The sequence below is a fragment of the Pelobates fuscus genome, chromosome 2 (genome assembly GCF_036172605.1).
Source record: "Pelobates fuscus isolate aPelFus1 chromosome 2, aPelFus1.pri, whole genome shotgun sequence".
NCBI lineage: Eukaryota > Metazoa > Chordata > Amphibia > Anura > Pelobatidae > Pelobates > Pelobates fuscus.
The window spans coordinates 13,755,349-13,782,675 of NC_086318.1; the positions used below are offsets into that span (position 1 = coordinate 13,755,349).

A 27,327-nucleotide genomic window follows, 5' to 3' on the forward strand; every position below is an offset into this window, starting at 1 on the left:
TAACAGAAATAAAACATTTATTTTCATTGCAATCTAACAAAGAAGCATTCGGAATCTGTAGACAGGCGTCTACAAAATTCTAATAACCCACAGCCATATTCACCAAGGAGGTAAGTTTTTAGTTAATTAATTAGAGAACGTAAAAAATCAACCGATGCAGGAGACACAGTGCTTGCTAGTAAAATGGGGGTAGTTTACTGGCAAAAACAAGGTACAGATTCACTAAGCTGTATTCAAATCAGCGCAAACAAACTTCTACCTAGATCAGGGACTGATAATCAACTTTGTGGAGTCCTGACTGACTGCTACAACCGTACACCGAAAATGTTCGGCCTTCACCTCGCCACAAAAGGCTGTGACATCACATTATGTCAGAGAGACTCTTCTTCTTCAAATAAAAAGTTGCCATTAACTAAGCCTCTGGATAACTCTTCATCCTAAAAAAAAAATACAAAAAAAATAGGAACTTAGAAACACATTCACAAAACGACATACTGTCAGAGCTAGTCACCAAAGTTTTTAATTGCCAGGATTTTAAAGTGAATTTCACATTTTAATCAGCAGTTTGCATTTTGGTAAAATTCACTTTAGTGCCTATTCACTAAATGCCGAATTCTAGTAAATGAAAACTAAATTGCAAATCCAGGCTCAAACACCCACGCTTTCACTACTAGTTAAGTGGTAGATTTTTTTTGTAAATTTTTCCTTTTTTGCAGTTTATTTTTCAATCTCACTACAATTCACTCGTTTGGATCCCCCAACAATTCTATATTTCAGTGAATAACATTGTTCCTGTTTGCCTTCAGCAGACAAAGATTGCCCTTTTTACAGAAACATGTGACTAGATGCCACACATTGAGCTATTTGACAACCAGAGGTGCGTAGTGGTTCATATCCTAAAATAAAATAGGAAAACAATGTAGTCTTTATTAGGTTGTGTATAAAAAATGTGAGTACTAATTAGAATGACTGTTTATAAAATGTATCCGGCTCCATATGCTATTCTTCCAATCTGTCTCAGAATTCCATGCACATAAAATACATTGCAAACGATGCTGGGACAGGCTTACGCATACGTATGAAATAATCTACTCAGCTACAGATTGCTAGCTCATTGGCTAGAATATTGTAGAGATTAAATACTGAAGGGTTAACTCACTAATTCCTAAGTATAATGAACTGAGAACTTAAATGCAAAATTTCAGTTAAAACAGAAGATTTGTAAACGTATTCAAGTTTTATGCGAAAGTTCGGTTTTCAATTCACTGTTTGCTAAATAAATTTCTAATTAAAAAAAAATAAAAATAATACAGGAATGACATTTTTAGATAACAGGTTCACTATAAAAAATTATAATTCTGTTTTTAGCACATTCAAATATTTGTGCACAATAAGCATTTGTGCACTACGATCCATTCTATACGGAACACATTAGGGGGCGCTCTCACAGTGGAGGGAGTTTAACAGTACTCAAAAAATGATATAGTAATAAAATGCTAAATGGCTGAACAAAAAAAATAATATACAAATATTCGGAGGTGCCAAAGTTAGCCAGCAATTTTACATATAATCTAAATTTTAAAAAAAAATTCCGAAATTATTTTCTCAAACTTTTGTAGACGTTCTGTTTTCCTAACATGTACAGTTACAGTTTGTAATTTGCCAACCTGCCCCTATCATATATTTTACTGTTCCACTGTGACATTAACTTCGTGACCACATTCTATTTTAGTGTGACAATCATAGAATACCTTCAATCTTCTAAAACGGGTTCTTTATGTTATGTAGAAACACTGAGTTTTTAAGACTTTAATTCCATTGTTATTTCAAATGCAATCAAAATAAATGTCTTACGTTGCTCAATTTTTGGCTAAGTTTGGCAACAGACTGTTCTTGGCACCTCATCTTTCCATTACCCAGTAGCTCTAGCTTGTAACAGCCGATTGGGACAGACATATTATCATGCAATACATGCCTATGGCACCAAACTGTGCAAGCTTTAGATCATCAATCCAGAGATATTTCATAGCCGGGAGGGGAGTCCGACAGGAGCTGGAGAGGAAGATGGCACTATGAGGAGGGATAGATTCAGGTAAGTATATTTACCATTCCCCTCTCTCACTGGATGTGACTATATACAGTTTTAATTAAAATTACTCAACCCCCAACTGAAAATCAGGGTTATTGTAAAAATTACAGATTTTCAGCAGTTTGCAATGAAAACATCAAACAAAAGCAATCGAAATAGTCAACACAACGAATGCTTAAAGTTGTTTCCCCAAATTCAGTTGAAAATGCAACGTATAATGACTTCTCCAGTCTCAGTCTCCGGCATCTTTAGTACTTGGTAGAGCACCCTTTTGTTGTTATGACCTGCTGCAAACGGGATGGATAGCCAGACACCAGCTTCTGGCTGCATTCGTGAGAAATTAGCCCATTGCTCATGAGCAATTGCTTCCAGTTCAGTAATATTCTTGGGTTTGCATGCTACAGCCATCTTCTTCAAATCCCACCACAGATTTTCAATGGGGTTCAGGGCAGATGACTGTGATGGCCACTGTAGAATTTCCCAGGACTTCTTCTGAAACCAAGTCTTCGTGGAACTTGAGGTATGCTTGGGATCATTGTCTTGTTGAAAGGTCCAATGACGCCCAAGCTTCAGCTTGCTCACAGACAGCATGACCTATTCTCCCAGGATTCCCTGATACTTCAATATATCCATATTGCCTTTCACACACTGCAGGTTTCCAGTGCCATGCAAAGTGAGGATGCAAAGTAGCCACAGAGCCACCACAATGCTTAAAGAGACACTCCAGTGCCAGGAAAACAAGCCGTTTTCCTGGCACTGGCAGGTACCCTCTCCCTCCCACCACCCATCCCATGTTGCTAAAGGGGTGAAAACCCCTTCAGTGACTTACCTGAGACCCCCGCCGATGTCCTTCTGCGGTGGTTTCGGGTCCACCCACGCTCCTCCCCCGCCAACATCATCCGGCGGGGGAGAACCCGATTGCGCATGCGCAGCCGCCGGCAGGGGAGACCTAATGGACATGCGCGACAGTTCCGCGCGCGCGCATGCATTAGACCTCTCCATAGGAAACCATTGAAAATGCTTTCAATGCTTTCCTATGGGGAATTGAGCGACGCTGGAGGTCCTCACACAGCATGAGGATGTCCATCGACGCTCTAACACAGAAAATCTGTGCTAGAAACCAGGAAGTGCCCTCTAGTGGCTGTCTAGTAGACAGCCACTAGAGGAGGAGTTAACCCTGCAAGGTAAATATTGCAGTTTATGAAAACTGCAATATTTACAGCTGCAGGGTTAAAGGTAGTGGGAGTTGGCACCCAGACCACTCCAATGGGCAGAAGTGGTCTGGGTGCCTGGAGTGTCCCTTTAACAATGTTGTGTTCTTTTCAGCATAGACTTCATTCTTCTTCCTCCAGACATACCGCCGATCCATTCAACTGAAAAGTTCCAGTATTGTTTCATCCCTCAACAGAACAGAATCACAAAACTTATGTGGCTTATTTAGATGATTTTTAAACATATTGGAGCCAACTTTTATTGTGCTTTTGTGTCAGTAGTGGTGTACGTTTTGGAGTTCTGGCATGGAAATCCTCTGTGCTCACTAAAACCTCAGTGCCTGTTGCCACCATGTCTTGCTGCAGGTCTTTTGCAGTCACTCAAGGGTTTTTCACAACCGGTCTTCTCAGAAATTTGGTTTCAGCCATTGATAGCTTCCTTTTTCTGCCCCGTCCAGATGGTGCAACCACCGTTCCTTCAACTTTGAACTGGCAAACTATTCTCCCAACGGTGTCTATAGGAACATTCAGTGCTTTCGCTATTTTTTTTTGTATTCTGTTCTTTGTTTGTGAAGGGCAATGATCTATTTTCTTAACTTTGTGAACCATTCTTTTGCCATATTTCTAACATGCAGTCAAACGAGACACTCGACAAACCCCAAGTAAGTTCAGGTGCAACTAATAAAGCTCTTGATTAATTGCATCAGGTGTGCTTGAGACACCACCTGTTTTGCATATCTGTGCGGTTGTGAGGGATTCTATTCTCAGGATTGAATAAGTTTGAGACTGGAGACTTTATAAGTTGCATTTTCAGTTGTTTTGGGGGAAAACACTTGAAGCATTTGTTGTGTTGAGCTATCGATTTGGTTGATTTGTTCATGGCAAAGAACTGTACATTGTAAATGTTGACAATAACCCTGCTTTTCAATGGTGGTTGAAAAATTTTGATTACAACTGTAGCAGGACATGTCACAAAATGCAAAAACCCCACAAGTGACAATTCTGTATAAAGCAGGAGTTACGTCAAAATACTTCTTGTTATATGACAGACTATCCTGTATAGATTCCTTTTAGGGCACATCCTTCCAAACTGTGTGGCACGACACGTTAGTGTGTCAGCTGCATAGTCTCAATGTCTTGTGTGAATGATGTGTCTGACAGGAAGAAGAGTGCATTGCACAGCGTTCCTCTCCTGCCGGTCACTCCATGTAGCAGTCCACCTGCTCAGCCACGCTACATGGAGGGAGATGAGGCTAGGGAGGGGACAAAGAAGGGCACAGGAGGGGGACAAAAGAAGGGTGGCACCGAAGGGGACAGAGGACAGAAGATGGACTCAGGAGGGGAGGGAGGACTGAAGAAGGGCACAAAAGGGGGATAGAAGAAGGACACAGGAGAGGAGGGAGCTGTCAAGTATTCATCCCCACATAAAATTTGGTAATGGCATTTACTGTCCTGACAGGAAAAGTTGTGCTGAGCAAAATTACCGTCCTGACAGGAAAAGTTGTGCCGAGCACCTGGTAATTACTTTTGGGGTCATGGCCAATCAAATCCACGGGAGAGTTTGTGCTGAGCAGCAATCATGCACATGGAAACCCGGTAATTGCATTTGAGGTCAAAGGCCGGTTACAGCCAATCCGATCCACAGGAGGTTTATTTAATCCCAATTCTCCACTTGCTCATTGTCCTGTCGTGGTTTCATGACTATGGTTATCCGAGAGTGCGTTTCCTGATCTTGATTTTCTGGTATTTGACTTTGGCTTTGTTTTGACTTCCCTGATATCTGGTATCCTTGATTTTTGGCTTTCCCTCATCCTTGTGTCTGATTCTGTGTCCCTGACCTCGGCAAGTATTTTGACTATTCTTGGAGACGTTAAGTCCGGCCATTTTAAGGTCCGGTTATAAGTTATCCTTAGTCCTAGGTGTGACACAGTACTGTGTGCTGGATCAACTTGTAATGCTGACAGGGGCACAAAGAAACACACAGTGGACTGGGAGGAAACAGACACACAGAGGGGCTAAGGGGGCACAAAGAGACACACTGAATGGCAGGACAAAGAGACCCACAGAGTGGCTGAGGTGGCACAAAGAGTCCCACAGAGGGGCTAAAGGGGGACAAAGAGACACACAGAAGGGCTGGGGGAAAAGAAACACATAGAGGAAAGAGAAAAAGAGACACACAAAAGAGTTGGCAGAGAAACGGACACACAAAGGGGCTGGTGGAAGAAAGAGGTCTGTCAGACAGCCACTCCACTCTGATAGCCACAGTAAATAAGGTGAGAAGAGCCATCTTAGGCTGGGTATGTTAGAATACAAAATTGTGAATAGGGGCCAGAGTTTTTTTTAGAGACAGTAAAGGGATCATACATGTACTGTGCACAAACAGCATGTGGAATTGGGATGAAATTGCTGATTCCGTTACACTTCTGGAAAAACGGCCACAGCTGAAGTGACGTATTCAAGAAATAGAACACTGTTGTTGTGTCCCGAAATGATGCATGTCTAAAAAGTGTGTCACCAACATGAAAAGCTCTGTTTTAGAGAAATGGGACACTTTACAGCAGCCTTAATAAAGTAGCCAAAGGAACTGGTTTCTTTATTGAGAGAGGGTTTTTTTTTGGTGTGTAATTTATTTTTTAAGCTGGATCACCTATATAATATAATCCAGTGACCACCATCTGGCAGGCGGTTGGCTCAATTATGCAAGTGCTGCGTATTTAGAAACTGGGCGATAACCCTGAAAGTACTAAACTGACGAACAGGTGGGTTTAAAAAAAAAGGAAAATTCATGAAATGTATAAAAGGCATTGATCAAGACCCCTTCTTATTTATCCCAATCAACCCTTTGAAAATGCATTAGAATTTAGAGTATCGAGTATAGAATATTTAGAGAATTGCCCAGGAGTCAATTTATGAACAATTCAGAGAATAAATATGCCATTGATAAATAGGATGGTTTGCCATAAATCTACAGCAAACAATGAAGCAATTACTATGGGAATTTCCCATTGAATCCATTAGTTTCCATAGTTATTACTTTCTCTTTAGAACTCTGCTCGCTTTTCTGTTAGTATCACTTTTGTTAATCTACTCCATGGCATTAAGCTTCAATATGAAATGATTGGCAGTTTGAAGATTCTACACGTTGTATAAGTTACGCATGTTATGTCTCTCTTTTTGGCCTGTGGCTGAGCGCAAGCATACAGCATTCAGGTCTGAGAGAAGATTAGAACTGGTGCTAAAGCATCGTTCCCGGAAAGAGTAGGTGTACAAATGATTCCCTGTAAACTAAGGTGTTTGCACTTCCTAAACCCTGTTCTACACTGCACGTGATGAAAAAGCTTCTCTCAGCAGGACACAGTGCCGCCGGCTGAGAATTATGGGTGAAACGCTAACTCTGCTTAAAGCATACATACGGTTTGTCTCCTGTGTGGCTTCTCATGTGGGCGGCAAGGTTAGAACTCTGACCAAAACATTTGCCACAAGCATTGCAAATGAAGGGTCTCTCTCCTGTGTGGGTTCTCTCGTGCCGTGTTAGGTGGGACTGGAGCCTGAAACGTTTGTCACAGGTGGGGCAGGCCCAGGGTCTGCCCCCTGTGTGGCTGTCCTTATGCATATTGAAACTTGGCCAGTCCATGAACATTTCACCACAGATGTTGCACACATAGCTGTTCTCTTCCGTGTGGTTCCTCTGGTGTTTCCGGTAACCAGATCGAGTGAAAAATGTTTTATCGCATTTATTGCATTTATACACAGTCTCGGTCATCAATGTAATATTGCCGGCTGAGTCGACGGTGCTTCTTTCCCTTGCTATGGACTTCTCTGGGGAAATTCTTGCAGAATCTCGCTGCCTCTCACGTGGTCGGTGCAGCTTGCTGCTGTGTATGCTATCTACATGCCCAAGGTTATGTAGCATCGACCCCTGAGAACTGACTTGAGGAATGTCTTCAAACAGAGTCTTCACCATGGCTTCTTCATCTGCTCAAAGGGAACAAAATAAAAATATAAACAACACATTCAAACTGTTTATAGTTACAACACATTACTGTGAACCCCATGCCCCACTCAAATTATACACTTTAAACACAGTGACTCTAATACATGCCTTTATGTGTCCCTTATATTACAGGAAATTTTTATGACAAGCGTAATGGGTTAGCATGTTCCAGTGTGGCCTGCGATTATTGAGAGTTATAGTCTTAAGTGAGAGCTATTTTAGATTAATTCAAGAATGTAACTCCCACAAGTCTCTGGCAATATTTATGCTTTTCACCTGTTAGCTGATTGACCCGTCACTGATATAATTTGGAAAATTGTTAAAGGGACACTATAGGCACCCAGCTCACTTCAGATCATTAAAGTGGTCTGGGTGCAGTGTCCCGATAGCACTCGTTTCCGGTATATGACTGGACTTTTGGTCCTCACGCTCTGCTCTGACATCCAGGGTCAGCTATTTCCCCATAGGAAAGCATTGATTCAAGTCATTTCAGTCTAACCCAGGTAGGTGGTTAAGGCTTTAGATCAGTAGTTCCCAAACTTTTTTCACTTGGTAGTCCATTTCCATAAATTGCATCCCTCATATTAGCAAAATGTTTGTAATTAATATAGTTGCTTTTATTTCAAATGTATATGTTTTTTCTCCGCCCAGGCTCCTCTCCACCAGGAATATTAGTATATACAGTGCAGATACACACACTGACACACATGCAGATACAAACAAACACTGACATACGTGCAGATACAGACACAGTTACACACACTGACACACATGCAGTTACACAAGACACACGTGCAGATACACATAAAGACACACATACGACACACAGATACAAATACTGACACACATATGACACACAGATACAAATACTGACACACATATGACACACAGATACAAATACTGACACACCTGCAGATGCACAGATACAAACACTGACAGAAATACAGATGCAAAAACAAGCAGATACACAGACACACATGCAGATGCATAGACACACAGATACACAGACACACACATACAAACACTGACACATATGCAGATGCACAGACACACATACAAACACTGACACACATAAGGATACACACACTGACACACATACAGATGCACAGACACAGAGAAACAAACACACAGATATAAACACTACATACATACAAACACAGACAAAGACACACACACACACAGAGATACAGTCGCAGATAAACACACACACACATGCAGGTGAATATTTTAGCCACCCTGCAGTTTCTTTATTTTTGGGTGCGGAAGGGTGGTTTCTGCTGACTGGGGCTGTTGGGTGTTAGCGACTTGCACTGCCAGTCCTCCCCCTCCTCTCTGCCTCCTCATGCTCCCGAGCGGCCCTCTGTCTCACGGATGGAGTAAGCTCTGAACTGCATGTTGTCTCAGGGATTTTGTTCCCCAAGCATGCTTGAAATGGTGGTGTTCCTGTCCATGGAGAGGCTGAGGTTTTAGAGTAATCGATCACTACTTTCAGTTAAAGTTTCAAGGGGACAGGACTATTTATTTTTGTCTCTAAAGGGTTATTTCAACCATCCTAACCATCTGGAGCCATTCACCGGAAATGAGGCAGACTAATTTACAACATATTGCCCTTTTACACAGTCCCTCCCTATGGTCCCATAATGGCACCTGAACCACATTTTGCATAGAATTCCAATGAATGACTATCTGTGCATAGGAATACACACAGAATTATTATTAGCAAACTGGAACTCTGTGGAGTTACACCTCCAGCAGCAAAGGAGTAAAACTCTGTTTGCGCCTCATTTTATAGCAAAATGCTGAATGTACAGACTTCAGGCACCAAAAAACAGGGCGCAAGAGACCACTTCAACTCACTGATGTGGTTATGGTGTTTGGAGTGACCCTTTAAAGGACCCGTTATGACATATTCACTACTTACCTGAACTGTAATTTCCTATGTAATTGCTGCTGGCTGTGTACATGTGCCACATCGGTTCTTCCTTTATATCACTGGCAAGGTCCATATTTGTTGTGTGCGTCCTGAGGAGAAAATATTACAGAGTGTTAAAAACATTATAATGTAATCGCAAAGCAGTGCTCACAAGCATGTCACTCCCAGCAAGACATCAAACCCAGACACCGAATCATTGAAAGCTTCTCAAAACTTTAATAAAACCTGCAGAACATGAGTGAAAAATATGGGATACAAAGTACTTTATGCTTGGGTGTTGTGTACTTTTTTATACTTAGTAATGTGTATGTTCCTTTTACAGACATTAAGGCAAGTGGCAGAGCTGGAAGTGGTTATGGAGCTATGAGTCTACAAATTAGGACTCCTGTTGTTTCAGAGTGTTTTCGGGAAAAAATACTGAGCTTTGCTTGGCACTATTCAAACTCTGTGAACTTACCAAGCGATGTCCGAGTCTGACGAGTCATCTTGGACATGTCTGTGAAATGATGCAGCCATTGTAACTGGATGCAGGCTGGAATCCTGTCACAGCCTGCCAAAAACAATACACGCTGAATTAAAACTCTAATACAAGGTAACAGTTAACATATAATGAGGCAATTGCAATACTGTCACAGAATCCCGGGTTACAGTCAGACAACCGTCACCGCTTCCCAGGTTACAGTCAGACACCCGTCACCGCGTCCCGGGCTACTGTCAGACACCCGTCACCGCTTCCCAGGTTAAAGTCAGACATGCGTCACCGCTTCCCGGGTTATAGTCAGACATGCACCACTACTTGCTGGGTTACAGTCAGACATGCGTCACCGCTTCCCAGGTTACAATCAGACACGCGTCACCGCTTCCTGTTCTTCTGTCAGACCTGCGTCACCGCTTTCCTGCTTACAATCAATCAGACATGCATCACTGCTTCCCAGCTTACAGTCAGACACGCGTCACCGCTTCCGGGGTTACAGACAGACACACACTTCCCCGCTTCCTGGGTTACAGTCAGACACGCGTCACCGCTTCCCGGGTTACAGTCAGACACGCATCACCGCTTCCCGGGTTACAGTCAGACATGCATCACCGCTTCCTGGGTTACAGTCAGACACGCATCGCAGCTTCCCGGGTTACAGTCAGACATGCGCCACTGCTTCCCTGGTTACAGTCAGACATGCGCCACTGCTTCCCGGGTTACAGTCAGACACACACCACCGCTTCCTGGGTTACAGTCAGACATGTGCCACTGCTTCCTTGGTTACAGTCAGATGCGCATCACCGCTTCCTGGGTTACAGTCAGATGCGCATCACCGCTTCCTGGGTTACAGTCAGACCTGCGTCACCGCTTCCCGGGTTACAGTCAGACACGCATCACCGCTTCCCGGGTTACAGTCAGATACGCGTCACCGCTTCCCGGGTTACAGTCAGATACGCGTCACCGCTTCCCGGGTTACAGTCAGACACGCATCACCGCTTCCCGGGTTACAGTCAGATACGCGTCACCGCTTCCCGGGTTACAGTCAGATACGCGTCACCGCTTCCTACGCTACTGTCAGACCTGCGTCACTGCTTCCTGGGTTACAGTCAGATACGCGTCACCGCTTCCTGGGCTATTATTAGACCTGCGTCACCACTTCCCGGGATACAAGAGAGAAAAAGGAAAGTATAGGCAACACTCCTGGAAACTGATGTTTCAAGCTTTATTCAAGGGTACCCCACTTAAAAAAATGTGCGGTTTCGGCTCAAATGAGCCTTAATCATGCATACAGGATACAAGAGTTCAATGTGTATAAATAGGTTCCTCCCAATATAATTAATTACATACTAGTTCATTACATATAAATGTGACTCTATATACAGATATAAAAAACTAAACATGGTGATTTTCAGATGCAAAAAGTGGCAGATATTTTAAGGTGCAGTACTGTAAGCATGTGTACTAGTACGTATAAGATAAGATTAAGTAAGATTGTACAAAAAAATCACAACACACTTTAAATTTCATACTGAGGAGATTTTTTACAGAAATATGATGAACATTTCCTTTCAAGTCAACGCTGTGTAATTATGTACAGCCCATAATACATATACATACACCCAATGAAGATCAGATGGGTACACATATAGACAGGGCTACATGTCTATAGATAAGCTTAAAGATACACAGAACAACAAAAAGTAAATAAACAAAATAAATGAAAAGTTCAAATAGTGTGGAGCCCCCACAGCCCAGGTGGACATAAACTGACTAAAAAAAAAGAAGAAACAAAGAATAGGAAAACATTTGTATTGCAGACGGATAAATAATGAGAACATGTTGCGGATCATTATAAAAAGAGAAATATCCATGGAATCAAATTTGGAAGTGGGATAGAAAGACAGTCCTTTTGACGGTACTTTCAGGTCCCATTCCCCTAGTATAGTGTCTGAGATCTTCTCTTGGTCCGGACTGAATCTGGTCTTTGGTCTGGTTGCCTGGTCATTTGTTGCTGCATCTTGTTCTCCCTTTCCTCTGTTACTCAGATGGCCCGATCCAAAAAAAGAACTGGAATATGGAGTGTTGGAAAATAATTGGTCGTCTGAGGTCTCAGTTGTCCCTGAAGGTGAAGAGCTTCCTGCTGTGTATGTGGCATGTTGTGGTCGCAGAGCTGTCCGTCTCTTACGTGTTCTCTCCATTAAAGCTTCATGTGTCCATTTATAAACCTTATTGTAGGCATAATCATGAAAGGAAATGTTCATGATATTTAAAAAAAAAAAAAAAATGTCTACTCTGTCTGAAATTTATATGCTTCTAGTACTGCTCATTTAAATACAGTCAGGTCCATAAATATTGGGACATTGACACAATTCTAATCTTTTTGGCTCTATACACCAACACAATGGGTTTGAAATGAAACAAACAAGATGTGCTTTAACTGCAGACTTTCAGCTTTAATTTGTATTTACATCCAAATCAGGTGAACGGTGTAGGAATTACAACAGTTTGTATATGTGCCTCCCACTTTTTAAGGGGCCAAAAGTAATGGGACAGATTAAGTCATAAATCAAACTTTCACTTTTTAATACAGGGTTGCAAATCCTTCGCAGTCAATTACAGCCTGAAGTCTGGAACGCATAGACATCACCAGACGCTGGGTTTCACCCCTGGTGATGCTCTGCCAGGCCTCTACTGCAACTGTCTTCAGTTCCTGTTTGTTCTTGGAGCATTTTCCCTTCAGTTTTGTCTTCATCAAGTGAAATCAGGTGATTGACTTGGCCATTGCATAACATTCACAACAAAAAAGAGTTAGGCGCTCACTAAATAAACTAAAGGTGGGCAGCAGTGCACCGAGCAGGAATTCCCAATACCTGCTCACAGTAGTAAATCAAAGAAAACAGAAGTGGTATACCGCGCCCAAAAAGTGCAAGTAATGATTAAAAAGTATACATACAGATAATCCTATAGTTAGGGGTGTATAGAACCTTCAATAAAAAAATACAGAACAATAATAATGCAATATGTCTGGCAAAATAAGAGTGTATAAAAACTTATAAAAGACTCACTCACACTTTGCAGAGCTACTGAGAGCTCTGCCGTATAGCGCCTAGACGGTACAATCCCCGTCTCGGGATATCAAATGGTGGTAGGTACGGTGTCCAATCCTCCACAGTGGTATATGGAAAAGATAAAAATAAACTCCAATGGTATAGTATGTCTATTAAATAAAGGAAAAGTATCTTGCTCTGGTATGTACAGCATGTGGTGGTATAATCCCCACCAGGGGATATTAGTCAGGATTCAGATGTATCAGGAACAAAAAAATAAAGTAGTACATCTGTATTTTTTTATTGAAGGTTCTATACACACCTAACTATAGGATTATCTGTATGTATACTTTTTAATAATTACTTGCACTTTTTGGGCACGGTATACCACTTCTGTTTTCTTTGATTGCATAACATTCCACTTCTTTCCCTTAAAGGACCATTATAGGCACCCAGACCACTTCAGCTTAATGAGGTGGTCGGGGTGCCAGGTCCAGGTAGGTTTAACCCTTTTTTCTATAAACATAGCAGTTTCAGAGAAACTGCTATGTTTATAAATGGGTTAATCCAGCCTCTAGTGGCTGTCCCATTGACAGCCGCTAGAGGGCTTCTGCGCTTCTCACTGTGATTTTCACAGTGAGAAGACGCCAGCGTCCATAGGAAAGTATTGTGAATGCTTTCCTATGGACTGGTTAAAGGCGCGCGCGGCTCCTGCCGCGCATGCGCATTCAGCCGAAGAGGAGGAGAGGAGGCAGAGAGCTCCCCGCCTGGCGCTGGAGAAAGAGGTAAGTTTAACCACTTCCTCCCCCCCAGAGCCCGGCGGGAGTGGAACCCTGAGGGTAGGGGCACCCTCAGGGCACTATAGTGCCAGAAAAACAAATATGTTTTCCTGGCACTATAGGGGTCCTTTAAAAAACTCTTTGGTTGCTTTTGCAGTATGCTTTGGATCATTGTCCATCTGCACTGTGAAGCGCTGTCCAGTGAGTTCTAAAGCATTTGGCTGAATATGAGAAGATAATATTGCCCGAAACACTTCATAATTCATCCTGCTGCTTTTGTCAGCAGTTACATCATCAATAAATACAAGAGAACCAGTTCCATTGGCAGCCATACATGCCCACGCCATGACACTACCACCACCATGCTTCACTGATGAGGTGGTATGCTTTAGATCATGAGCAGTTCCTTTCCTTCTCCATACTCTTCTCTTCCCATCACTCTGGTACAAGTTGATCTTGGTCCCATCTGTCCATAGGATATTGTTCCAGAACTGTGAAGGCTTTTTTAGATGTTGTTTGGCAACTTGTGGTGAACCCTCTGTATTCACTCTGGTGAAGTCTTCTCTCGATTGTTGACTTTGACACATATACACCTACCTCCTGGAGAGTGTTCTTGATCTGGCCGTCTGTTGTGAAGTGTGTTTTCTTCACCAGGGAAAGAATTCTTCGGTCATCCACCACAGTTGTTTTCCGTGGTCTTCCGGGTCTTTTGGTGTTGCTGAGCTCACCGGTGCATTCTTTCTTTTTAAGGATGTTCCAAACAGTTGATTTGGCCACACCTAATGTTTGCTATCTCTCTGATGGGTTTGTTTTGTTTTTTCAGCCTAATGATGGCTTGCTTCACTGATAGTGACATCTCTTTGGATCTCATATTGAGAGTTGACAGCAACAGATTCCATTTGCAAATAGCACACTTGAAATGAACTCTGGACCTTTTATCTGCTCCTTGTAAATGGGATAATGAGGGAATAACACACACCTGGCCATGGAACAGCTGAGCAGCCAATTGTCCCATTACGTTTGGTCCCTTGAAAAGTGGGAGGCACATATACAAACTGTTGCAATTCCTACACCGTTCACCTGATTTGGATATAAATACCCTCAAATTAAAGCTGAAAGTCTGCAGTTAAAGCACATCGTGTTCATTTCATTTCAAATCCATTGTGGTGGTGTATGGAGCCAAAAAGATTAGAATTGTGTCGATGTCCCAATATTTATGGACCTGACTGTATCTGACACTTTTTGCTTCTGGGAAACTCCATGTTTGTTTTTTTATTTTTGTACATAGAGTCCCATTTATATGTAATTATATAATTAAGTTGGGAGGAGCCTATTTATACACATTGAACCCTTGTATCCTTTATGCATGATTAAGGCTCATTTGTTTAGCCTACTCTTGAATAAAGCTTGCACCATCAGTTTCCAAGAGTGTTCATTTTTTTCCTCTCTTGTGATTGTTTGGAGTTGCGGTATCCAATTTGGTATGGAGCATCTCTTGGTTTGATGGCCGGATCATAATGTAGAACCTGTGTGCTGGGTTTCTTCATTCTTGGAGAGCTTCCCCATCTACAGTCAGACTCGGGTCACAGCTTCCTGGACAACAATCAGATCTATGCTACACCTTCCTGGGCAACAATCAGACCTGCGCCACATCTTCTGGGCTATAATTAGACCTGCGCCACAGCTTCCCAGGCTACAATCAGACCTGCGCCACAGCTTCCCAGGCTACAATCAGACCTGCGCCACAGCTTCCCAGGCTACAATCAGACCTGCGCCACAGCTTCCTGGCTACAATCAAACACGAGTCACAACTTTGTGGACAACAATAAGACCTGCGCCACAGCTTCCTGGGCTACAGTCAGACCTGCGCCACAGCTTCCTGGGCTACAGTCAGACCTGCGTCACAGCTTCCTGGCTACAATCAAACACGAGTCACAACTTTGTGGACAACAATAAGACCTGCGCCACAGCTTCCTGGGCTACAGTCAGACCTGCGCCACAGCTTCCTGGGCTACAGTCAGACCTGCGCCACAGCTTCCTGGCTACAATCAAACACGAGTCACAACTTCGTGGACAACAATAAGACTTGCGCCACAGCTTCCTGGGCTACAGTCAGACCTGCGTCACAGGTTCCTGGGATACAGCAAGACACAAGTCACACCTTCCGGGACCTTCCGCAAAACTCCAGGCAAAAATCAAGTCTCTGTCCTCAACCACTTTCAGACTAAGCATCTGTTAGACTCAATGAAGTGCATATTATTAGTACAAGACTTCCAATGAATATATTGCTGGATCAGCTTCAATGATATCACACCTAAAAACTAACCACACAATGATTTATATACTGTGCTTACAAACAACGGACTGAGACTCAAGACATATTCCCAGAAGTTACACTCATCTGTAACCAGGATCTACGTCATTTCACCAACTGCACAGATAGACGGCAACACAGACAATTAAATTCCACAGCAGCAATCCTTATAACAAGGCTAGAGTGGGAAACATGCATAACGAGACTAGCATAAATGTATAAATTAAAGGGGCAGTCTAAGCACCATAACCACCGCAGCTCAGAGGGTTATTCACACAGGGGTGAATTTCAAACTAAAGGCCAAAACAGTAACAAAACAACTGAAACATACATAATGGACTTCCCATACAGCCAGAATAAATTGTATTATAGTTTCATTTTTAATCCATGAGAGGTGCATTGTGGGTATGCTCGCAGTTAAGACACAGTGCTATAATTAGGGTGAAACTAATTAATAAATAACCAACCAGGTATCCAATCAGCTATGCAGCTTTAACTGTTATTTTTAAATAAATTTTCTCTAATGACTCATTACCTTAACTTATAGACATGGGCTCAGCGTGTGATATCTTCTAAAAGCGAATTAGAGAAAGGTGTTACTGGCCCTAGAACACAGTGACCAGTCCACTAAAACGTGAAATCATTGTCAACTAACCATAAAAGACAGGGTTGCAGTAGGTTTGTCCTACGTTGGGACAACACATCGACCAATACTGCCAGGGTGAAAGTCACACTCTATCCGGCCAAGGTACCACTGGGTTCTCGTTAATTAAAGGGACACTATAGTCACCTGAACAACTTTAGCTTAATGAAGCAGTTTTGGTGTATAGAACATGCCCCTGCAGCCTCACTGCTCAATCCTCTGCCATTTAGGAGTTAAATCCCTTTGTTTATGAACCCTAGTCACACCTCCCTGCACGTGACTTGCACAGCCTTCCATAAACACTTCCTGTAAAGAGAGCCCTATTTAGGCTTTCTTTATTGCAAGTTCTGTTTAATTAAGATTTTCTTATCCCCTGCTATGTTAATAGCTTGCTAGACCCTGCAAGAGCCTCCTGTATGTGATTAAAGTTCAATTTAGAGATTGAGATACAATTATTTAAGGTAAATTACATCTGTTTGAAAATGAAACCAGTTTTTTATTTTCATCCAGGCTCTGTCAATCATAGCCAGGGGAGGTGTGGCTAGGGCTGCATAAACAGAAACAAAGTGATTTAACTCCTAAATGACAGTGAATTGGGCAGTGAAATTGCAGGGGAATGATCTATACACTAAAACTGCTCTATTTAGCTAAAGTAATTTAGGTGACTATAGTGTTCCTTTAATATCAAAGGAAAGGCTGGAAAGCAGGAACCAAAGGCACAGTCAGCGTGGATTTATATTTAAGAATTAGGGAAGTAGATCTTCTATAGTAATTAATATTAAATAGCACAAAAAGGTTCTGGCAGTAAATTATTAAGAGTAAGTATAGTCCGTGATCTGGGGAGCTCGTTAATGGGCTTTTAACCCACAACCATGGTTTCTGTGCTGTTTTAAAATGAAGAGACAAAACACAGGCGTGTTTCCGGCTGTAGAACTAACCTGCTGGCACTTACAAGGTTTTATAGAACAACGCAGGAAAGACATAATTATACACCGTGGGAGGCCGCAGGGGGCAGCACACAAATAATGAAAAATAAACATTTGCATTGGGATTATAAAATAAACATTTGGCCTCATTCATAAGCAGCAAGTGTCAGTGTGTCCAGAAATCAGTTTGTTCCCCCAATAATCCAGAGCCTCTAATTCTGGTCCATGGGGTATGTTATTGACTTCTAATCTCCTGTCCAGTAGGGTTAATGGGGCAAATAGTTTATCCTCAAGAACAGTTCCACCCATCAGTCCGCAGCTCATCTTTCTCCAAAGCACAGAGAGCTCCATCTAACCAGTGTGAAGAGCAGAAGGAAAAGATCACTCCTGGAACCAACATTTAAAGGGATACTATAGTCACCAAAACAACTACAGCTTATTGTATCTGTTCTGTTGAGTAGAATCATTCCCTTCAGGCTTTTTGCATTAAACACAGTTTTTTTCAGAGAAAATGCAGTGTTTACATTATAGCCTAGTAATACCTCCACTGGCCACGCCTCAGACGGCTACTAGAGGTGCTTCCTGGGACAGTGCTGCACAGAGTGACTGACATTGAGTGTCTCCGCCCTCTGCATGCAGACACTGAACTTTCCTCATAGAGATGAATTGATTCATTTCATCTCTACGCGGAGATGCTGATTGGCCAGGGCTGTGTTTGGCCTGTGCTGGCTCTGCCCCTGATCTGCTTCCTAGACAATCTCAGCCAATCCAATGCTTTCCTATGGGCAAGCATTGTGATTGGCTAAGATCACCACTTTTCATAATTTCAGCAGGTCAGGGGCAGAGCCAGCACCAGCAAACTTCAATAAAGGTAAGATTTTACTATATTTAGGGAAGGCTGGGGGATAAGGGCTAGATTGTGTTTTTAACACTATGTGGTCAGGAATACATATTTTTCTTCCTGACCCTATACTGTTCCTTTAATGAAGTAGTATTGGTTTATATATCATGTCCCTGCAGTCTCACTGCTCAATTCTCTGCAATTTAGGAGTTAAATCACTTGGTTTATGCAGCCCTAGGCACACCTGTGACTTACGCAGCATGTGACTTACGCAGCCGTCCTAAACACTTCCTGTAAAGAGTAATCTAATCCTTTATTGCAAATTCTGTATTAATTTCTTATCTTCTGCTCTGTTAATAGCTTGCTAGAACCCGCAGGAGCCTCCTGTATGTGATTAAAGTTAAATTTGCAGAGAAGAAATTATAAAAAAAAAAATACAAACAAAAAAAAAAAGAACTTTTAAAGTAAGTTACACCTTATTGAAAGATAAACACATTTTTTTCATGGAGGCTGTCAGTCACAGCCACGGGAGGTGAGGCTAGGGAACATAAACATAAGTGATTTACCTCCTAAATGGTAGAGAATTGAGCAGTGAGACAGCAGGGGCATGATATACACACTATCTGCTTCATTAAACTAAAGCTGTCTTGGTGACTGTAGTATCCCTTTAAATCTCACTTGCCCAGTCCTCCGATGTATCTAAATCCCGCTGTAGAGAAGTTATATCATGTTCAACCAGTATTTTCTTACCGCGTTTTGTGTCATCTGCACACACCAACAAATGACTGTCAATGTCAACTACAAGATCATTGTGTAATACAAAGTTTGTATATTATTCTTTATACAAATAAACTATGTATTATTTCCCAAGGTAGGCACATTTTATCAGCACAGTCTTTATCCAGCACTATCAGTGGACAATATTGACCCTCTTCAGTTCAGCTTCCGCCCCCTCCAGGCTACGGAGACTGCCCTTATTAAAGTCACTAACGACATTATCACAGCTAAATCCAAAGGTCATTACTCCATACTAATTCTTCTTGACCTCTCTGCTGCCTTTGACACCGTTGATCATGCTCTCCTTCTCCAAACTCTTCAATCACTCGGCCTCTGTGACTCTGTCCTCTCGTGGTTTTCCTCATATCTCACCCAACGCTCATTCATTGTCTCCTTTTTTAATGATACCTCCTCCCCTCGTCCTGTCTCAGTTGGAGTCCCCGAAGGCTCTGTCCTTGGTCCCCTTCTATTTTCTCTTTACACTTCCTCTCTTGGCAAACGTATTACCTCATTTGGATTCCAATAGCACCTGTACGCTGATGACACCCAGATGTATCTCTCCTCCCCGGACCTCTCCCCTGATGTCCTGCAACATGTCACCTCTTGCCTTTCTTCTATCTCTGATTGGATGTCCTCCCGCTTTCTGAAACTCAATCTTTCCAAAACAGAACTTCTTGTCTTTCCTCCTCCTAATATTAATCCTCCTCTCTCGCTCTCCCTTCAGATTGGTGGTACCCATATCAGCCCATCCTTACAAGCACGTTGTCTTGGTGTTACTTTTGATTCTGGCCTCACCTTTGAGCCTCACATCCATTCTGTTGTCAAATCATGCCAATTCCACCTTAAAAACATCACCCGCATTCGCCCCTTTCTTACACAAGATGCTACTAAAGAGCTTGTCCACGCTCTAGTAATCTCTCGCATGGAGTATTGTAACTCTCTCCTAATTGGTCTTCCCAATAGCCGTATTGCCCAGACTGATTTTCCTCTCACACCTCACCCCTCTGTCAGTCCCTACATTGGCTTCCTGTAACCTATAGGAGTCAATTCAAAGTGCTAACCCATACTTATAAAAGACTGAACAATTCTAGCCCCTTATATCTCCTCACAGATCTGCAGGTATGCCCCTTCTCGGTCTCTCCGCTCTGCCCGTGACCTTCTCCTGTCCACTGCTCGCACCCGTACGGCCAAGTCGCGCTTGCAGGACTTCTCACGGGCGGCTCCTTTCCTCTGGAATAGCCTGCCTACCCCATCAGACTCTCTCCATGTCTTCAATCATTTAAGAAGTGCCTTAAAACCCATCTCTTTAGAAAAGCCTATGGCCTCCCACCCCTCTGTTCCTGTGTGTCCAACTTGTCTGGTTACAACTACATGTTTGTTTGTCCACCCATTGTAAAGCGCTGCGGAATTTGATGGCGCTATATAAATAATAACATAATAAGAAGAAGAAGAAGAAGATGTAGCAAAACACATGGATACATGTTATTAGACGGTCACAGATGGGGGAACAGCTCGTCTATCATTGGCACCCAGCACTGTAAGGATTAATGGTTCCTATCTGGCCATTCACCCAGCACTGTAAGGGTTAATGGTCTCTACCTGGCCAGTCACTCAGCTCTGTAAGGGTTAATGGTCTCTACCTGGCCAGTCACCCAGAACTGTAAGGGTTAATGGTCTCTACCTGGCCAGTCACTCAGCTCTGTAAGGGTTAATGGTCTCTACCTGGCCAGTCACCCAGCACTGTAAGGGTTAATGGTCTCTACCTGGCCAGTCACCCAGCACTGTAAGGGTTAATGGTCTCTACCTGGCCAGTCACTCAGCTCTGTAAGGGTTAATGGTCTCTACCTGGCCAGTCACCCAGAACTGTAAGGGTTAATGGTCTCTACCTGGCCAGTCACCCAGCACTGTAAGGGTTAATGGTCTCTACCTGGCCAGTCACCCAGCACTGTAAGGGTTAATGGTCTCTACCTGGCCAGTCACCCAGCACTGTAAGGGTTAATGGTCTCTACCTGGCCAGTCACCCAGCACTGTAAGGGTTAATGGTTTCTACCTGGCCAGTCACCCAGCACTGTAAGGGTTAAGGGTCTCTACCTGCCAAGTCACTCGGCACTGTAAGGGTTTCTACCTGGCCAGTCACCCAGCACTGTAAGGGTTAATGGTCTCTACCTGGCCAGTCACCCAGCTCTGTAAGGGTTAATGGTCTCTACCTGGCCAGTCACCCAGCACTGTAAGGGTTAATGGTCTCTACCTGCCAAGTCACTCGGCACTGTAAGGGTTAAGGGTCTCTACCTGCCAAGTCACTCGGCACTGTAAGGGTTAAGGGTTTCTACCTGGCCAGTCACCCAGCACTGTAAGGGTTAATGGTCTCTACCTGGCCAGTCACTCAGCTCTCTAAGGGTTAATGGTCTCTACCTGGCCAGTCACCCAGCACTGTAAGGGTTAAGGGTCTCTACCTGCCAAGTCACTCGGCACTGTAAGGGTTAAGGGTCTCTACCTGGCCAGTCACTCAGCTCTGTGAGGATTAATGGTTTCTACCTAGCCATTCGCCCAGAACTGTAAGGGTTAATAGCCTCTACCTGGCCAGTCACCCAGCTCTGTAAGGGTTAATGGTCTCTACCTGCCAGGTCACCCAGCACTGAAAGGGTTAATGGTCTCTACCTGGCCAGTCACGCAGCACTGTAAGGGTTAAGGGTCTCCACCTGGCCAGTCACCCAGCACTGTAAGGGTTAAGGGTTTCTACCTGGCCAGTCACTCAGCACTGTAAGGGTTAGGGGTCTCTACCTGGCCAGTCACCCAGCACTGTGAGGGTTAATGTTCTCTACCTGGCCAGTCACCCAGCACTGTAAGGGTTATTGGTCTCTACGTGGCCAGTAACCCAGCACTGTAAGGGTTAAGGGTTTCTACCTGGCCAGTCACCCAACACTGTAAGGGTTAATGGTCTCTACCTGGCCAGTCACCCAGCTCTTTAAGGGTTAATGGTCTATACCTGGCCAGTCACCCAGCACTGTAAGGGTTAAGGGTCTCTACCTGCCAAGTCACTCGGCACTGTAAGGGTTAAGGGTCTCCACCTGGCCAGTCACTCAGCACTGTAAGGGTTAGGGGTCTCTAAATGGCCAGTCACCCAGCACTGTGAGGGTTAATGTTCTCTACCTGGCCAGTCACCCAGCACTGTAAGGGTTAATGTCTCTACCTGGCCAGTTACCCAGCACTGTAAGGGTTAATGTTTCTACCTGGCCAGTCACCCAGCACTGTAAGAGTTATTGGTATCTACCTGGCCAGTCACTCAGCACTGTAAGAGTTATTGGTCTCTACCTGGCCAGTCACCCAGCACTGTGAGGGTTAATGTCTCTACCTGGCCAGTCACCCAGCACTGTAAGGGTTAATAGCCTCTACCTGGCCAGTCGCCCAGCTCTGTAAGGGTTAATGGTCTCTACCTGCCAGGTCAACCAGCACTGTAAGGGTTAATGGTCTCTCCCTGGCCAGTCACGCAGCACTGTAAGGGTTAAGGGTCTCCACCTGGCCAGTCACCCAGCACTGTAAGGGTTAAGGGTTTCTACGTGGCCAGTAACCCAGCACTGTGAGGGTTAATGTTCTCTATCTGGCCAGTCACCCAGCACTGTAAGGGTTAATGTCTCTACCTGGCCAGTTACCCAGCACTGTAAGGGTTAATGTTTCTACCTGGCCAGTCACCCAGCACTGTAAGAGTTATTGGTATCTACCTGGCCAGTCACCCAGCACTGTAAGGGTTAATGGTCTCTACCTGGCCAGTCACTCAGCACTGTAAGAGTTATTGGTCTCTACCTGGCCAGTCACTCAGCACTGTAAGAGTTATTGGTCTCTACCTGGCCAGTCACTCAGCACTGTAAGGGTTAATGGTCTCTACCTGGCCAGTCACCCAGCACTGTGAGGGTTAATGTCTCTACCTGGCCAGTCACCCAGCACTGTAAGGGTTAATAGCCTCTACCTGGCCAGTCGCCCAGCTCTGTAAGGGTTAATGGTCTCTACCTGCCAGGTCAACCAGCACTGTAAGGGTTAATGGTCTCTCCCTGGCCAGTCACGCAGCACTGTAAGGGTTAAGGGTCTCCACCTGGCCAGTCACCCAGCACTGTAAGGGTTAAGGGTTTCTACGTGGCCAGTAACCCAGCACTGTAAGGGTTAAGGGTTTCTACCTGGCCAGTCACTCAGCACTGTAAGGGTTAGGGGTCTCTACCTGGCCAGTCACCCAGCACTGTGAGGGTTAATGTTCTCTACCTGGCCAGTCACCCAGCACTGTAAGGGTTATTGGTCTCTACGTGGCCAGTAACCCAGCACTGTAAGAGTTAAGGGTTTCTACCTGGCCAGTCACCCAACACTGTAAGGATTAATGGTCTCTACCTGGCCAGTCACCCAGCTCTCTAAGGGTTAATGGTCTTTACCTGGCCAGTCACCCAGCACTGTAAGGGTTAATGGTCTCTACCTGGCCAGTCACCCAGCACTGTAAGGGTTAAGGGTCTCTACCTGCCAAGTCACTCGGCACTGTAAGGGTTAAGGGTTTCTACCTGGCCAGTCACCCAGCACTGTAAGGGTTAGGGGTCTCTAAATGGCCAGTCACCCAGCACTGTGAGGGTTAATGTTCCCTACCTGGCCAGTCACCCAGCACTGTGAGGGTTAATGGTCTCTACCTGGCCAGTCACCCAGCACTGTAAGGGTTATTGGTCTCTACCTGGCCAGTCACTCAGCACTGTAAGAGTTATTGGTATCTACCTGGCCAGTCACTCAGCACTGTAAGGGTTAATGGTCTCTACCTAGCCAGTCACCCAACACTGTAAGAGTTATTGGTCTCTACCTGGCCAGTCACTCAGCACTGTAAGGGTTAATGGTCTCTACCTGGCCAGTCACCCAGCACTGTGAGGGTTAATGTCTCTACCTGGCCAGTCACCCAGCACTGTGAGGGTTAATGGTCTCTACCTGGCCAGTCACCCAGCACTGTAAGGGTTAATAGCCTCTACCTGGCCAGTCACCCAGCTCTGTAAGGGTTAATGGTCTCTACCTGCCAGGTCACCCAGCACTGAAAGGGTTAATGGTCTCTACCTGGTCAGTCACGCAGCACTGTAAGGGTTAAGGGTCTCCACCTGGCCAGTCACCCAGCACTGTAAGGGTTAAGGGCTACCTGGCCAGTCACTCAGCACTGTAAGGGTTAGGGGTCTCTACCTGGCCAGTCACCCAGCACTGTGAGGGTTAATGTTCTCTACCTGGCCAGTCACCCAGCACTGTAAGGGTTATTGGTCTCTACGTGGCCAGTAACCCAGCACTGTAAGAGTTAAGGGTTTCTACCTGGCCAGTCACCCAACACTGTAAGGATTAATGGTCTCTACCTGGCCAGTCACCCAGCTCTCTAAGGGTTAATGGTCTTTACCTGGCCAGTCACCCAGCACTGTAAGGGTTAAGGGTCTCTACCTGCCAAGTCACTCGGCACTGTAAGGGTTAAGGGTCTCTACCTGGCCAGTCACTCAGCACTGTAAGAGTTATTGGTCTCTACCTGGCCAGTCACTCAGCACTGTAAGGGTTAATGGTCTCTACCTGGCCAGTCACCCAGCACTGTGAGGGTTAATGTCTCTACCTGGCCAGTCACCCAGCACTGTAAGGGTTAATGTCTCTACCTGGCCAGTCACCCAGCACTGTGAGGGTTAATGTCTCTAACTGGCCAGTCACTCAGCACTGTAAGGGTTAATGGTATCTACCTGGCCAGTCACCCAGCACTGTAAGGTTTAATGGTATCTACCTGGCCAGTCAACAAGCACTGTAAGGTTTAATGGTATCTATCTGGCCAGTCACCCAGCACTGTGAGGGTTAATGTATCCAACTGGCCAGTCACCCAACACTGTGAGGGTTAATGTCTCTAAATGGCCAGTCACCCAGCACTGCAAGGGTTAATGGTCTCTACCTGGCCAGGCACCCAGCACTGTGAGGGTTAATGTCTCTACCTGGCCAGGCACCCAGCACTGTGAGGGTTAATGTCTCTACCTGGCCAGGCATCCAGCACTGCGAGGGTTAATGTCTCTAACTGGCCAGTCACCCAGCACTGCAAGGGTTAATGGTCTCTACCTGGCCAGGCACTCAGCACTGTAAGGGTTAATGGTCTCTACCTGGCCAGGCACTCAGCACTGTAAGAGTTATTGGTCTCTACCTGGCCAGTCACTCAGCACTGTAAGGGTTAATGGTCTCTACCTGGCCAGTCACCCAGCACTGTAAGGGTTAATGGTCTCTACCTAGCCAGTCACCCAGCACTGTAAGGGTTAATAGTCTCTACCTGGCCAGTCACTCAGCACTGTAAGAGTTATTGGTCTCTACCTGGCCAGTCACTCAGCACTGTAAGAGTTATTGGTCTCTACCTGGCAAGTCACTCAGCACTGTAAGGGTTAATGGTCTCTACCTGGCCAGTCACCCAGCACTGTGAGGGTTAATGTCTCTACCTGGCCAGTCACCCAGCACTGTAAGAGTTAATGGTCTCTACCTGGCCAGTCACCCAGCACTGTGAGGGTTAATGGTCTCTACCTGGCCAGTCACCCAGCACTGTAAGGGTTGATATCTCTACCTTGCAAGGCACCCAGCACTGTGAGGGTTAATGTCTCTACCTGGCCAGTCACCCAGCACTGTGAGGGTTAATGGTCTCTACCTGGCCAGTCAACCAGCACTGTGAGGGTTAATGGTCTCTACCTGGCCAGTCACCCAGCACTGTAAGAGTTATTGGTATCTACCTGGCCAGTCACTCAGCACTGTAAGGGTTAATGGTCTCTACCTAGCCATTCACCAAGCACTGTAAGGGTTAATGGTCTCTACCTGGCCAGTCACTCAGCACTGTAAGAGTTATTAGTCTCTACCTGGCCAGTCACTCAGCACTGTAAGAGTTATTGGTCTCTACCTGGCCAGTCACTCAGCACTGTAAGGGTTAATGGTCTCTACCTGGCCAGTCACCCAGCACTGTGAGGGTTAATGTCTCTACCTGGCCAGTCACCCAGCACTGTAAGGGTTAATGTCTCTACCTGGCCAGTCACCCAGCACTGTGAGGGTTAATGTCTCTAACTGGCCAGTCACTCAGCACTGTAAGGGTTAATGGTATCTACCTGGCCAGTCACCCAGCACTGTAAGGTTTAATGGTATCTACCTGGCCAGTCACCCAGCACTGTAAGGTTTAATGGTATCTACCTGGCCAGTCAACAAGCACTGTAAGGTTTAATGGTCTCTATCTGGCCAGTCACCCAGCACTGTGAGGGTTAATGTATCTAACTGCCCAGTCACCCAACACTGTGAGGGTTAATGTCTCTACCTGGCCAGGCACCCAGCACTGTAGGGGTTAATGTCTCTACCTGGCCAGTCACCCAGCACTGTGAGGGTTAATGTTATCTACCTGGCCAGTCACCCAGAACTGTGAGGGTTAATGGATCTACCTGGCCAGTCACCCAGCACAGTGAGGGTTAATGTCTCTACCTGGTCAGTCACCCAGCACAGTAAGGGTTAATGTCTCTACCTGGCCAGGCACCCAGCACTGTAGGGGTTAATGTCTCTACCTGGCCAGTCACCCAGCACTGTGAGGGTTAATGTTATCTACCTGGCCAGTCACCCAGAACTGTGAGGGTTAATGGATCTACCTGGCCAGTCACCCAGCACAGTGAGGGTTAATGTCTCTACCTGGCCAGTCACCCAGCACAGTAAGGGTTAATGTCTCTACCTGGCCAGGCACCCAGCACTGTAGGGGTTAATGTCTCTACCTGGCTAGTCACCCAGCACTGTGAGGGTTAATGTTATCTACCTGGCCAGTCACCCAGCACAGTGAGGGTTAATGTCTCTACCTGGCCAGTCACCCAGCACAGTAAGGGTTAATGTCTCTACCTGGCCAGGCACCCAGCACTGTAGGGGTTAATGTCTCTACCTGGCCAGTCACCCAGCACTGTGAGGGTTAATGTTATCTACCTGGCCAGTCACCCAGAACTGTGAGGGTTAATGGATCTACCTGGCCAGTCACCCAGCACAGTAAGGGTTAATGTATCTACCTGGCCAGGCACTGTGTTGGGAACCCGGCCAGACATGCAGGTTTCTCCCCACCCCCCTCACTTACAATGGTAGGTTCTGCAGATATCGGCTGCGGATGGCTGGGTGAGGCGATTTGCTGGGGATGCAGGGGGTTCCAGGGTCAGTGCCCCCCAGGAGTGCCCAGTTTCAGGCAGGGATGGTACATGTGCCAGGGAAGGAAGCCCCCAGCACCAGCCACAACCCAGGAAACACTTCAACAAAGACCTGACCGGAGCATCATGGGAA

At 45.0% G+C, this 27,327-nt stretch overlaps 1 protein-coding gene across 3 annotated transcripts; it reads right to left on the minus strand.

The window, feature by feature from the left end:
* Positions 1 to 27,327, minus strand: LOC134586445 (oocyte zinc finger protein XlCOF19-like). Of its 3 annotated transcripts, XM_063441958.1 has the most exons (6): positions 27,128 to 27,326; positions 9,685 to 9,777; positions 9,216 to 9,316; positions 6,714 to 7,275; positions 1,976 to 2,052; positions 1 to 437 (listed from the first exon to the last, which is right to left on the minus strand). In XM_063441958.1, the coding sequence occupies exons 2-6, from the start codon at positions 9,741 to 9,743 to the stop codon at positions 433 to 435; spliced, it is 804 nt and encodes a 267-aa protein (XP_063298028.1). In that variant the 5' UTR covers positions 9,744 to 9,777; positions 27,128 to 27,326; the 3' UTR covers positions 1 to 432. The 3 variants fall into 3 exon arrangements, with proteins under 3 accessions (XP_063298028.1, XP_063298029.1, XP_063298027.1); XM_063441959.1 differs by lacking the exon at positions 1,976 to 2,052 and having other exon boundaries at positions 27,128 to 27,323; XM_063441957.1 differs by lacking the exon at positions 1 to 437 and having other exon boundaries at positions 1,632 to 2,052; positions 27,128 to 27,327.